At 40.5% G+C, this 15,221-nt stretch overlaps 1 protein-coding gene across 1 annotated transcript in view; it reads left to right on the top strand.

Moving 5' to 3' along the window:
- clcn2a (chloride channel, voltage-sensitive 2a) overlaps positions 1–15,221 on the top strand; it is a 159,553-nt gene that overhangs the window by 121,354 nt on the left and 22,978 nt on the right. Inside the window, exon 7 of the mRNA XM_076294381.1 lies at positions 14,154–14,232. Coding sequence (XP_076150496.1) covers positions 14,154–14,232 — 79 coding nt within the window. The remainder of the gene's footprint in view (positions 1–14,153; positions 14,233–15,221) is intronic.

Genomic DNA, 15,221 nt, shown 5'->3' on the forward strand with positions numbered 1-15,221 from the left:
CTGGTCCATGGGCTGAAAATTCAACATGTCCTTTAGAAGTACATGTATTCATTTTCAATGACTATGACTTCCCCCCTTTGTCCTTTTTCTTTCTTTTTTCCGAATGTATTCTATTTTCTGTGTTGACCTAGTGACGTAATAAGTGATTGCAACCCCCCACAGCATTAGATGAATCACTATAGAACCCAGCTCACATTGGTCATTGGTCATTGGTCCATCCCATATCTCTGTCATGCCTCACTTGGACCTCGCTCATGCTGGTAGTTTGTCCTGTCCTTCCACCTTTTTTGTGTGTCCTCCCCTTCCCCCTCTTGAGTGTGTAAGCTTTTTGGGTAACTGCCATGTTAAATGTGAGTGTGGGCTTTTGTGAGTTAGTGTGTGTGTGTGTGTGTGTGTGTGTGTGTGTCTGTTTGTGTATGTATGTGTGTGTGTGTATGTGTGTGTGTGTCTGAAGAGCCCAATTTCTTGACACGCCGTCTCTGTACGAATGGCCGCGTCGCCTTCCCAAGGTGCATTGCGGAAGCGTAAACCACGCCTTGCCGCTCTCCATAGGAAATCAATGGGCTATGTGCGGCGCGGTGGGCTTCGATGCGATAATGGACACGAGCCATCAGACCTACACGCAATAGCCAGCGTTACGAGACTCTATAATGTATAATACAGATAGTCAGGGGGAAAACTTGCAAAAACTAGTTGAACCCCTTAAAAAAAATAGTATTTGAGGTTTTTGCATTTTTGGCATCCTTAGGGCATGTAGTCAACATTTCTGGATGATAACATCAAATTTAGGCGGTGGCAAATTTTTTATTGCCATATTTCCAAAATGGCCGCCGCTGAAGACTCTGAAAACCAAAAAAATCATATTTCAGGGCCTAATAGATCAATTTTGATGGTTTTGATATCAAACTATAGGTTTTCTGGGGTGGTTAGTTCATTTATGAGGTAACTGAAAAGGTCAGAGGTTAGGATCATATTTTAATTGTCAGGGTGATGGTCAATTTGGGCCCAAAATCCAATAAAAAGCCATTATCTTATTCAACTGTTGACTAAAATGGAAAATTGTGTTACTGCTGAGATCAAGGTCATTTCATCACCAGAAAGTAGGCTTAAGCACAATTGTTATGGTTTAAGACCTGCAAAATAGGCCTATTTTATTCTATAGACTTAGTCTATAGACTTAGTCTATGTGAAGTGCTTTGAATGCCATTTTACAACTATCACATTTAACTTATACATGGATTTCTATGGAACGTCACGAAAACATGCGTGCAGCAACCAAGAGGCAGAAAGCACCACAGAACAGCATAGAGCAATGCAAAAGAGCAAAAGAATAAAATTAGTTTTTGTGCTGAAAACTGCACCAATTCGAAATCACGATGGCTAGAGAATGTTAAATATGTTCAATATCCCTAACGGAATGCATGTCTTCGCCAAAAATGACAAAATACGATGTTATATTAATAATCCAAATGAACGTCAAACTTTGAAATATAGTCTGAAATGAGATGTTATTATCATTGAGACAACAGGGGTATACAAAAAAATCCGATTGTGGCTTACAGCAGCCGACTATTTAGGTTAGGTTTATAACGTTGTGGACGGCCACCAAGCGTCTTCTGCCTCGCGGCTGCGCGCGCATCTAGTTTTGTTGGTAAACGGGAAACCCGTGTATTGCCAGTGGCAAATGTAAAACATTACTTTTTTAGGGTTGGTTACAGTAACTTACATGAATATACCATCAGAATGATGCAGTGCAGTTATATAGGTTATTCATGTTACAGAGGTGAAGTTTTACTTCTTAGAATTTGGAATTTTAATGAACCAATAACTTTTGTATTTACCATCTCTGCTCGCGAAATTCGCTCGAGATTGTCAGTCAGAATCTGAAGCTACTTTGACAAAATAGTATTAGCCTACTGCAATTCCTTTTCATTGCCATTTAGTGTATAACAAGATAAAAAAAATAGTTAAACTACAGTAGCTGTTGTGTTGGCTGACACTATACTTAGCTACTGCTTGGTCGATATTGAGGATTGAGGACACTCAGGATGACATCTCAACATCTTATCTGAAAACAGCTGGACGAACGTCCCGACCACAGAATCACTTGTAAGTAGCTAGGCTAACTTACAATAACAACGTCTACAACAAACAACATTTCATACAGAAAAGCTGAAAAACGAGACCATGAGTTAGATAAAAAAAACTGTTTACCTTTATTGAGGCAATGGGACAGGCCAATGTATGTACAGATCCATGTTGCCTGTCCAAAAAAGCGTATTACCGTCACAGGTGCTACTGAGTGCCACCGGGACATTGCCTCACACAGTCGCTAGCTGTTAGCTGGTTTGCGAGAGCTGATTATAGCTAACTCAGCACTGCCATCTTGTGGTTAAATACGTTTTCACCCTCTGAAAGGATTTTTATTGAATCATGCTGTACTCTAATGTACTTCATTTAAGCGGTATCAATCAATATCAATTCATCAAATTATATGTATGTACCTTTATATTTGCATTATCCAATGTATTTTCTCCTCAAATATCCATTGTGCTGTCTGTCAGTAAATTACATACAAATTATGCTGTAAACTGCTGGCAAATTACTCTATGCCATAATATTATAGGCTATATATTTTTTCTCTCTATTTGTAGGCCAGCTAGGATGGAGTGTGTGCTAGGGAGAGTTGATCAGTGTAGAGCAGCCGGGGAAGACTACCAAGTGTGCGTCAGTGAAGCTCGTATGGACAGTATTCTATCATCAAGTAAAAGAAGAGGTGACATGCTACATCAGGACCTGGAGAGTGGAGAGTGTTCTGTTGTTATTCATAGAAAGTGTGCATCGTTATATACTTCCAAGTCACTTATGGAAAGATGTGAGAAAAGACAGCGAAAAAAGGATTTCAGTGAAGCTCGGCAAGCAAAACAGTAGCGATCAGATGACTGTGCAGATGACAGTGGACTGAAATTTGATTTTAAGAGACATTGTCTGTTTTGTATAAATCCTACCACATGTACATTACCAAGTGAATATGACCCTAAAGTTCCACGTAGTCATCGCAAATCTGCCTGTCTTATATGTACTAATATTGACAGCCATGGCAGAGAATTAACAAAGGTCATTTTAGCCAAATGTCATGAGAGAAATGACCGACATGGACATGTTATCAAGACAAGAGTAGAATCCATGCTTGAGTCTGATCTTCTTGCAGCTGATGCAAGGTATCATAATGTCTGTAAAACACATTTTCTGTACAATTTCAACAGGAGTGACAGCAAAGAAAATGAAGACCCAGCTTTCCTTGCACTTGTAGATGCAATGTCTCTTAATAAGGCGAAGTTGTGGAATTCTGCTGAATTGCAGCATGAGTATGAGGCGATTGGGGGCACCATCATCACTCAGAGAAGCATTCTCATTCAGAAGATCAAAAATTATTTTGAAGATGCTTTAATTGTTTTGTCCTCTCCAGGCCTTGCCAGTATTATTGCATTTACCTCTGAAACATCCAAGTTATTACACCTCTTGAAGCAAGATGATGACGATGATGAAATTGAAGAAGCCATGTCAAAAATTGCCAAGAAAGTACAAAATGAGATAAGAACATCAAAGGACAAGAGGAAAACCTACACAGTCAACATTGGTGTTGAAAATGCTCGTGAACCTGTGAGCGAGACACTCCTAAGCCTTCTTCAGAAAGTGAGTCGACGGTTCCGGGATTCTCTGCCTGCCCTCCTGATTGGCAATATGGTTACTGGAGTAGTTAACAAGTCTCCAACTGACCTCCAGATTTCCCTAGGAGTAGCCTTGAGGAGAAATAAAAGCTTGACCACACTTTTACATAAGTTTGGTGTGTGCTGTTCCTATGATGAGGTAACCTTGTTCAAGTACTCTGCTGCTCTCACAGTGGCTGAAGGGATAGAGGAGGTGAAGTTTAATGGGCATAATCTGATCCACTGCTGTGCTGATAACTTTGACTGTGAAATTTCATCGCAGAACTGCAAAAAACTCTGCCACTCTTTGGCCATGGTCCTCACTCAATCTGAAGACTCTGTCAGTTCAGACCCAGTTGCAGCTGAGCGGAAAACCATTCCACGTCAGAAAATGGAAGATCGGCACAAATCAGTCAACTTTGAAGTGACTGAGATACTCTATGATGGTCCAAAGCACCCTATCATGCCTCCAGAAAAGGCCCTGTATCAGATCCCACCTCTTTCATTTCTCTGTTCCCAATTAATCTCTGTTCAGCGCTCACATAACCTAGACTTCCAGTTCATGAAGGACATAGTCACATTTGAATCCTGTCCAGAGTGGAGTGGGTACAACAGAGAACTTGCCCGGACTTCTGGTGTAGTCATTAAGCCAAAGGCAAAACTGGTCTACCTTCCTTTGATCAACAAAACTCCAGCATCGCCATCCACTATTTTAACTGCTATCAGTAAAGGCCTCACACTGTTGAGTGAAGCAGGAACAGACCAGAACATCTTAATATTTACTGTGGACCAACAACTATATAAAGTTGCAGTTGACATCCTGTTCCATATTCCTTCCTACTTCACTAATGTCATCCCTCTACTTGGGGGAATGCACACTCTCATGGCTTTCATTCATGCCATCTGTGTCATCCTCTCTCTACCCCTGAAAGCCATTCTCTCTAGTACATTTGGAAGTGTAGACTGCATGATGAGTGGAAAAAAGTACCCACAGAATTTCAGAGCTCTACGAATGCTCACAGAAGAGATGCTCCGCAACCTTCTGCTAGACAATCCTGAGATAACAAGCATGGACCAACTAATCATCTGCCTTAATGAACGGTCTGAACAAAGCAAGACCACAAAGCTCTGGAGTGACACCCTGATAAAGGGACTGTTCATCATGACAGCATTTGTTCGAGGAGCTCATGAACAAGACTTCCCACTGCAGCTGGTGGCAGTGAAAGCTATGTTACCCTACTTCGCAGAGGCTGGCTGTCATAATTACCTCCGATATGGCTCATTTTACCACCACCATATGGAATCCCTCCCTGCAGTGCACTTAAAAGCATTACAAAATCACTGCAGCCTTCGCCTGATCCCAGGGCTCAATAATGCCATTTTCATCGACCAGTTGATTGAGTCAACGTATATGCGCCTTGGCCATGGACCAGGAGGGGTAACAGGACTTGCTGTCAGTGACGAGCAGATGACGAAGTGGGCACTCAGCTTTGCCATCTGTGGTGAAGTCTGCGCCAGTCTAAACAGAATGTGTGACCCTGAGATCCCAAAGGCTACACTCCACAAGGAGGAGTCAGCAAGTAGAATTGCAGCTGACCAAAAAGACAGAGAGAGCATACAGAGATCTCTCTCACTGACTATTGACCCACTGGATCCAAACCAACATCCACATGGAAAGCTGGTCAACATTGTCACAGGTGAGGTGGCACATGAAGACGTTAATGCCCATAATGCTCTAGACATTGGTCAAAAAATTGTCAAAGGCTTCAGGAAGAGTTGGCCAGCAGGTTTTTATAATAAGCTATCAAAACCAATCATAACAATGCATGACAAAAAAAAGCACATTGTGCTTGGTGGCAAGAAATTGTATGATCAGGAGATGATTTATGCAAGGATCATAGGTTTGATGTCAAGCAACCGACCGGTACCTATAGATGCATGTCTGAGCACAGAACTTTCTGCCTACCCACCAGCACTTTTTGACGAATGATGCGAGTCTCAAAAAAATCCAGCCTTAAAACAGCTCTCCAGATTACTGTATCAGAACGATCCACCTCTGCTGTTGACACAGCTGTGTATGATGTGTCAGCACTGCTGTGGACAATCAACTGGCCAACTGGCCCGTTGCAGGTTTTTGTCAATGCACTCAAAATGTTTGTGAAGCAAGCATTAATAGTCGGACATGTTGTATTTGTCTTTGATAGATACTTTGAGAATAGTACAAAAGCCTACTGTCGCATGCTCCGACAGGAGAAGCAAGGGACCAGCCGAATTCACATGCTTAAACCAGACATGCCAACCCCACCCAGGAGTGCAATCCTTGGAGTCTGCAAAAACAAGATTCAGCTGAACAGAATGATTGCTGAGGCCCTGCTGGATCCGGACTTCTACATTCCTGCCACACAGAATGGGCACAGCCTAACTCTGGCCGGTGTGGATGATGTACCGGTAGAAATTATAAATGGGGCACTTATAGAGCGTACAGACCTTACATCAAGTCATGAAGAGGCAGATCCCATCATTGCCCAACATGCCATAGCTCGATGTATTAAGGGAGAGAATGTTCGGGTGATCTCTGATGACACAGATGTGTTCATCCTTCTTCTCCACTTCTATGTCTCCTACAAGTGCACAAGTGCTCTCCATATGAGCTCCCCAGTTGCAGATCGGTCAACAGTAGATCTGAGAGCAACCGCGGAAAAAAATAAGGGCATGGCGAAGGCTATCCTGGTGATGCACGCTTTAACAGGAGCTGACACTGTCGCTGCAACTTATAATGTAGGTAAAATGTCTGCACTTAAGACCCTTCAAACAGTAGCCACAGAAAGCCTGTCCATCATTGGTGAACCTCTAGCAGATCTTGAGGAAGTGTGCAGCTCAGCAACAGCCTTCTTGATTGCCTGCTTTGGCAAGGTATATGCTGACTGTAGGACGATGACAGAGTGCCGCCTGAAAATGTGGAGGAAGAAAACTGGAACCGGTGCATCTATAAAACTGAGTGCTCTTCCTCCAACAACAGAAGCTTCTCAGGAAAACATCAAAAGAGCTCACTACCAGGTGGCACACTGGTTTTCAGCCATGTCTGGTGTACCACCACCTCTCGATCCAAAAGATCATGGATGGGAGCAAGATGGTTCTGTCTTAAAGCCGCGTACGGTTACACAGGGGACAAAGTTGGCTCCTGATGAAATCCTAGAATTAGTTCGTTGTGGATGTGAAAAGTCTGGGTGTAAGGGGGCAAACTGCAAATGCCATCTTATTGGCTGTACAGTTTTTTGTGCATGCGAGGCTGGCCATAATTGTCTTAATCCACTGACAAAGAAGTCAAATGAAGATGAACTAGGCTTAGATGATGACCAATAGGTTCATATTTTGTTCAAGTTTTTTTCTAGAATATTTATCTTGTTGTTATAATTTAATTGTAATATTTATTTTAAATAAATGTTTAAATATTTACCTTTATCACTGGCCTCTGCTGTTATCATTCTAAACGACGAAACAGTCAGTTAGCCTACATAATTTCATTATGGTGCTACTATTGTGTTTCTCTTGCAAACAGAAATATTTAAGTTGAGATATAGTCCTCAGTCATCTAAAATAAAATGGTATTTTTTATTTTCTAACATATGGTATTTTATCAGATTTTTACTCAAAATGGCCTTGCCGCTGACCTTGAGAATGTAACTCTGACCTTGAAATGACCTTTATTTGACCTCTGACCTTTTCAGTTACCTCATAAATGAACTAACCACCCCATAAAACCTATAGTTTGATATCAAAATCATCAAAATTGATCTATTAGGCCCTGAAATATGATTTTTTTGGTTTTCAGCGTCTCCAGCGGCGGCCATTTTGGAAATATGCCAATAAAAAATTTGCCACCGCCTAAATTTGATGTTATCATCCAGAAATGTTGACTACATGCCCTAAGGATGCCAAAAATGCAAAAACCTCAAATACTATTTTTTTTAAGGGGTTCAACTACATTTCCTCCTGACTAAGAGCACAATGTTAAGCATCGCCTCTGTAGCACTATTGAGAAGGCGTTGCTCTGCCGAGCACATGAAGAATCATGCCAGTAGCATTGCCGGTTCGAATCCAGCTTGAAGCTTCGTCCGCGGTGGTGGCCTGTGTCACGTCACTCAGTTTCCCTTTATTACGCCGTCTCCCGGTCAGCGCGTTCCCTATTGCAGACAGCGACGCGAACTCTGAGCCCGCCGTGTTCGTGACTGTAACTGTTTGCCTCCGTAGCATTATTGAGAAGGCGTTGCTCTTCCGAGCACATGAAGAATCATGCCAGTAGCCAGTATGACTGAATGGAACGTTGCGTTTTTAGGTGCCAGAACTGCTTATCATGTCGTGACAAAGTTTACATCAATCATCATCTTCTAATGTATCCTTATGTTGAGATGTCCATTCTCTTTGCCCTAAAGTCCTTTGTGCGCGAAGCATGTTTCAATTACAGTTTTTGCCCATTGCTTGAATGTATAGACAAATACTTGAAGGTTTTGTTAATATACCTTAAACACAGTGTAACCATACCTTAAACAAAAGCGCTGCTTTGCACTTTAGTTCCAATTCTGCAACACACTTGCACCTTTCTGCAACACACTTGCTCCTGCACACTACACACTATTTCATACATAAGAAACTTTGTTCATAAATGAAATGTCATGGGTACCATTCAAAATACAAAACACATTGGGTGATTAAAAACACTTAGACACACACTTGAAAATACTTACAAAACCAGTGTTGGGCAAGTTACTGAAAATTAGTAATTAGTTACAGTTACTAGTTACTTCTTTCAAAAGTAATTCAATTACGTTACCAATTACTGTATATCAAAAGTAATTAGTTACTAGAGAAAGTAACTTTTGAGTTACTTTTAAGTCTGCTTTTAAAATGTCAATATGAACAGTACTGAACAGTCACACCATTGAGAGCATCCTCTCCAGCTGTATCGCTGTGTGGGGCGGAAGCTGCACTGAATACAACAGGAAAGCCCTGCAGCGCATAGTGAACACAGCTGGAAGGATTATTGGTGCTTCACTCCCCTCCCTGAAGGACATTTACACCACCCACCTCACCCGCAAGGCGACCAAAATTGTGAGTGATGCAAGTCACCCCGCTCACAATCTGTTTGATCTACTGCCCTCTGGGAAGAGGTACAGAAGCCTGCGCTCCCGCACTACCAGACTCACCAACAGCTTCATACACCAAGCTGTTAGGATGCTGAACTCTCTCCCTCCTCTCCCCCCTCCACCCTCAGCTACATAACATCCTGGACATTGGACCCACAATGGCCGCCTGCACCACTCCACTTGCACACTTGTACACTTTGCAACTTGTTGCTGTTGTCCTGAAAACACAACACTTCTGCTGCTCTTACATAACTTGCACCACTATGCCACTTTATTTCTTACTTAGGTCAAACAGAACTACCTCAGCCTCTTATTGGCCTGACTTTGCACTAGTATTTTATTTTATTGACTGTCTATGCACAATTTCAACCAAATTTTGCTGCTCTTATTTTTTCATTATATGTGCCCTCTTATTTACTTATTTACTTACTTTTTTGTTTACTTGAATGTTATGTTTGTCTGTGGACTTAAAATTGGTAAAATATGTCTTGTCTCCACCGTGGGATAGTGAGAAACGTAATTTCGATCTCTTTGTATGTCTGGAACATGTGAAGAAATTGACAATAAAGCTGACTTTGACTTTGACTTTGACTTTGACACACGCAATAAACCTAATTTTTGGACCTATTTATTGTAGTTGCAACGCGCCTTCAAATCAATAGCCTTGTGCATGAGTTCTCAAACTTTTTCCGACCACAAAACATTCTACAATGCATGAAGGCCTCCCTGACCTTGTTTTGCGCCACCCTCACCATCTAGGTGGTTTGATAGATATGTACAGTACACTGCCTACTGCTTTCCTACTACTTGCCTTCTGCAATATAGTAATAAGTTATTATTATCATTATTATTGCAATCCTTCTGTAGGCTACATGGAATTCGTTCAAAGGGGAGTAATGTGAAACAATGTTAAATGGCCTATTTTCAAAGCAGTTATTGTCTGCTCACACACACAAAACCTTAGGTTATCCTCATCCTGCTTTGAACACAGTTGTATTATATAGCATTTTAAGCACCACCAGTTTGGGAAAAGCCTGCGCTGCACAAGTGCTGACCTACCGAAATAAGTTCTAATGCATCCGAGATTTTGGGATTGTCGCGCACTATGCAGAAGGTTACTCTTCAGCTGATAAGGTGTTCCAGAGAGAAGTTGCATGTTCCGTCGCAGACAAATGAATCCATAACCAGGGTTGGGTCAGATAGATTACTTTGAAATGTAATCCATTACTGACTACAAATTACATGGCAATTTTTGTAATCAGTAACGTAATCAGTTGGATTACCAAAAACATGTAACGTAATCTGATTACTTTAGGATTACTTTTAGATTACTTCAATACATATGCCCATTAAGTAAAAGACACCACCACAGAATTGATGAAAGAATTCTCATTCTATTTTTCTCCGCTCTTCTCCAAACATGCACAACTCAACTTAACCTTTATAAGGGCACACCTGGACAAAGAATTTAGCTTTCGTTGGATTTTTTTGACCCAGGGACATGGCCTGAGATTGGCATAAAAAGGGAAGCATTAAACCCAAATGACACCATGTCCATTTCAATTGTGGGGGTGAGAAAATTATTATTTTGGGATGTTTTTCAACCAGGGGGACCTGGTGACTTTCTCAAAGTAAACGTTAATACTAAAACAAGAGGCTAGGAGGAAAAGATCAGGCAGTGTGCCGAGAGACCTGCCCCAATAGTATGTAAGTTAGTAAGTAAGTATATCTTTTGATCGCGTGAGGGACATTTGGTCTCTGCATTTATCCCAATCGGTGAATTATTGAAGTCGAACCGGCAAGCCCAAAGGCTGAAGCCCTAACCAGTAGGCCATGGCTGCCCCAAAAGGTAGCATTTGAACAATAAACCACACAATGATCCAAAACATACAGCCAAACAAGGCAAGAAATGGTTAACAGAGAACAATATCAACATTTTAGAGCGGACCTCAATCCGTCAAAAAAGTGAGCACAAGGCCAAAGTGATGGCAAATAATCGTTCCTGCCTCAAAACCCAGATTGCTGCTAAAAAGGTGCAGTCTACAATCATTGTGGAGACATGAAGAGGCTTAGTGGGTATTATATGAACCATTTTGATAGCTGTGGTGGTAAATAAAGATGTTTCCAGTGATTGTTTAAAAAGGGTATGAATAATTTTGAACACGCAATTTTTAATAAAAATGTTAAAAAAGATAAAAACATTTTTTTTGATTCCATGTTTTTTCCACATTGTCTTGCAACCTTTTGGTATGAGCAAGTGTCTTTTTAATTAAGAACAAACATATTGGTCAAGAGAAAATCAATATTTGCCAGGGGTATGAATAATTTTGTTCTTAACTATATCTTTAAAAAGTCTAAAAAGTGAATATGAATATGAATAATAAACTGCTTGTCAAATTAAAAGATAGCTAGGCTATCCTAAAAAAGTTGCATTATTTGCATGATAAAATGTAATCAGGTAATCCCCAACAATGTAACTGTAATCTGATTACACAATTTTTTTATTGTAATCTGGGCTGATTATAGTTACTTGATTTTTGTAATCTGATTACGTAATCCAGATTACATGAAATCCGTTACTACCCAACCCTGTCCATAACACCATGGACGTCAATTCCGATGTAAACATATAGCCTACTGTGCAAATAACTCAAGTCGCTACGTACGGTAGGCTATTTTGAGGTTTCTTTATCTGGTAAGTGAAATCTGCATTTTCCTCTCGAGTTAAACGTGTGCTTGCTTGTGCCAAGGCTATATATAGGCTACCGTAGCCTATTGGTGTTGTGGCGTGGCTATGTTGTAAGAATGAGAAATTGATATAACGAGGCTTTTGCGCAATAGGCGAAAAAGAGCGGAGATAAACAACAATGCGCTTTTACTGTAGTGGAGCTTAGGAGATGGAAACGAAAGGGAAAAGGCTTTTAAGATGCCCATTTAAATTGGTAATGCACTCTTGTGTGTTTTAGCATAAATCCGAAATAAGGAGCAATGTGAGGAGGCTCCTATTAACTGTAAAGAATGCATCTGCAATCTAAACATGAAACACAATCGCTGGAAACACAGCTAAGGTCGGGAGACAAAGCAGCAAATGTGCATCTTGTCTGCAGTTGTTCATTCAAGATCAACAGAGTAACGCAAGTAACGAACTCTTTGAAATTTCAGTAATTGTAATTGCGTTACTGGATTTACAAAAATACTTCGTTACATGCTCGTTACCACTAAAAGTAGTGGAATTACAGTAACGCGTTACTTTGTAACGCATTACTCCCAACACTGTACAAAACTGAACACCATTCAGCCAGCCACAAATAGGCCTCAGTTGAGTGATTTTGAGAACTTTGCGAGCATGGAGGCAGGGAGAGCAAGAGGTAGAGGAAGAGGACTACAAAGAGAGAGAGGAGTAGGATATAGTCGACAAGGCTATGCACGATATTTCAGATGATATTAGAGAAACTTTGGTGGATCATGTGATAAATCATGGCCTGACAATAAGGGAAGCTGGGCAGAGTCCACCACATCTAAGCCTGTTTTTCTGTATTTATAGAAGTGAAATTTTGGTTTTACAGTATTTTTGTTTTACTGTATTTTTGCGTTACTGTATTGCATTTACTGTACTGTACTGTAAAGTATAGTACTGTGATGTACAGTATTGAGTTGATGTCATTTGTAACCTCAGTACTTAAATTTTTGGTTGTTGTGAAAACCTTTGGAAAAACAACATAACAAAAACTGTGTTGCATTGAGCTTCACAGAGTGCTAACTGATGAACTCAATAAAACAGTGAAAAATAAAAACGGCAGTGTTTTATATAAAGTACACTAGTGTGTTGCTGCTAATCTGAAAGTGTTTTCATATGATGCAAGTGTGTATCATTTCATCATCAGAGTGACATTTGTCAGGTTTTGATAGCAGAGTTTCAATTCTAAATAGTGTTGTGTCTTGTGTGCTTGTGTCTAAGCTTTTGACACAATGAGCCGAAATTTGCAAAAAGTGTTCAAGCAATGGGCAAAAACTGTAAGACAGTACACAAGCTATTTAATAAAGCGTTGACGTGTGTGTGTGTGTCTGTGTGTGGGTGTGTGTGTTTCTGTGTGTGCGTGCGAACATTGGTGGTCAACATGAACTGACAACATGAACTGACAACATGAACTGTGTTCCTATAGTTTACACAAGATTGATTTGTTTGGGCTCCCATAATTTACTATAATATTTCTTGTGGAAAGTATGATTCATGTGTAGAATGGGCACACAAGCACAGGAAAGTTGTAGGAGTGTGTGTATGGAGATGGATGAAATCTCCTGGATGAAAATTATACTCTTAACCATTAATTTCCGGTTATTGTTGACCGTAAACAAAAAAAGTATGACCAAGTTGAATAAATCACTCAAAATTCAAAGAAAGTAGTTGCAATTAATTGTATGTGTTCAAATGCCTTTTGTGAAGGATATCATAAGGTCTTGAGGCAATCTGATTAAAAATGCCATATTTATGGTACAGGGAATGTGTAAATCAGTAATTTTTGACCGGAACAGTGTTATCGGAACGTCACCTATTACCGCCCGCCCCCTATTTCCACCCTCTTACGTGTATGTGTCACTTAATATTCATTTCTATACAAACCCACACGGCAGATAAAGAAACGCAAGCATCCACACCATAAGTGTATCTAAATTAGCTATGTACCAACAATGACATTTTACTGTGACTCGAAGAGCTGTGTTAAGGCTGCGTACAAATCTGCTTAGAGTTCCAGTGGAATTTTTTATTTGCGACAAGAATTCTCGGTCTAACCGTTGATGTGCCGTGTGAAAGGGCGGAAATAGGCACCCACCAGCCCAGCACTAAACTCTGAGTATGGTAAACAAAATCGGATATTTCAGGCAGTAAAAGCCCCGGTAAGAACGGTTCAAATCTACACACCTATGGCTACTGAAAAATGTAAGGTTCATTTATCAAATGTTATTTTATTTGAAGTATTAAAAAACATCGTTGTTTTAGAATTTTCGAACGAAAGGGGCGGTAGTTGGTGCTTTTATGATAGAAGTGTGTATGTATGTATGTATGTATGTGTGTGTTTGTAAATGAAATTGAATGTGTGTGTGTGTGTGTGTGTGTGTGTGTGTGTGTGTGATTTTGTACATTGTGTGTGAATGTGAGTGATGGAGAGAATGTGTGTGTGTGTGTACTGTATGTGTGTTTGTGAATGTGTCTGTGTGTGTTTGTGAGTGTGTGTCTGTGTGTATGTGTGTCTGTGTGTGAGTGTGTCGGTGAGCATTAGCTTCTCCTGTTGTTTTCTAGAACGAACTGAGGAACACGGAGATGCTGTCTGCAGCCTGTGCTGTCGGTGTGGGCTGCTGTTTCGCTGCCCCGATAGGAGGTGAGCGTGCTCGTGGCACACTGCAGATGGAACCTCTCAAAGCCCAGTACATTACATCACCACATTTACACCACTCACAGCATTCAACAAGCTGGGATGTGTTGTTTGCTGAACAACATTGTGACCTTTTGAACTCTGATATTTTATTCAGGGCCATTTCGGTTTGGAAACGTGGTGATGATGTAACAAAAAGTCTGTTTGCTTAGCTGCAGTCACAGACTGTTTCCACTGAGATTATTAACCATACTGGTAACCTTAAACTAAGTCTTAAAGGCATAGCTCACCTGCAACAGCCTACTAAAAATCTCCTGAACAATGTTTGCCTGTCATAGACCTCTGAAGTTTGCCTACAAAAAAGCTGCAATCTTTGAGATCCGGTATCTTACGATTTTTCTCATGGGAAAATAACATGGGGTTTTTGAATTATCGCACCTGTTAAACTGCCGGGAAAGCTGTCGGGATGAAGAAGTCTAAAATGCAGATGTTTTGCTCAACACACTTTTGTCCTCTGCCTTCGAGATGCTCCTATGATCTTCGGTACGTTAAGATGACAAACTTAGATTTTTGCTACCCCAGAGCTATCTTGAAATGCAACTTGCCATACTGTAGGGTAGTTAGCTTCAATTAACACAGGGTTCTCATTATGTGGGCAAAGATGGCAGCTTTGGTTCTTTTTTGTAGGAAAACTTCAGAGGTCTATTGACGCACAAAAAGGATTCATTACAAAACGTTTTTTTCATTTAACATGAGATATGGCTTTTTTGCATTCAAGCCTGAGGATGCCCTCTCAGCCTTGAGAAATATGTGAAAGTGATCAATGGAGTTGTCATGTGAACCAGAGTGGAACAGAGAGAGTAGGCAACTTATACTATACATATATCATAAATCAGAAAATCCGAAGGAAATTATCCTCTGGCATTTTGTGGGTAATTTTGCAATCAGGGTAAGCGCAAAAGTCAAATAATAGTTAAAAAAAAGAAAAATATATA

Source organism: Alosa pseudoharengus, unplaced genomic scaffold (assembly GCF_046254945.1).
Source record: "Alosa pseudoharengus isolate Yale_2024_CS ecotype anadromous, Long Island Sound unplaced genomic scaffold, YU_APseudo_1.1 YU_APseudo_1.1_scf_2, whole genome shotgun sequence".
NCBI lineage: Eukaryota > Metazoa > Chordata > Actinopteri > Clupeiformes > Clupeidae > Alosa > Alosa pseudoharengus.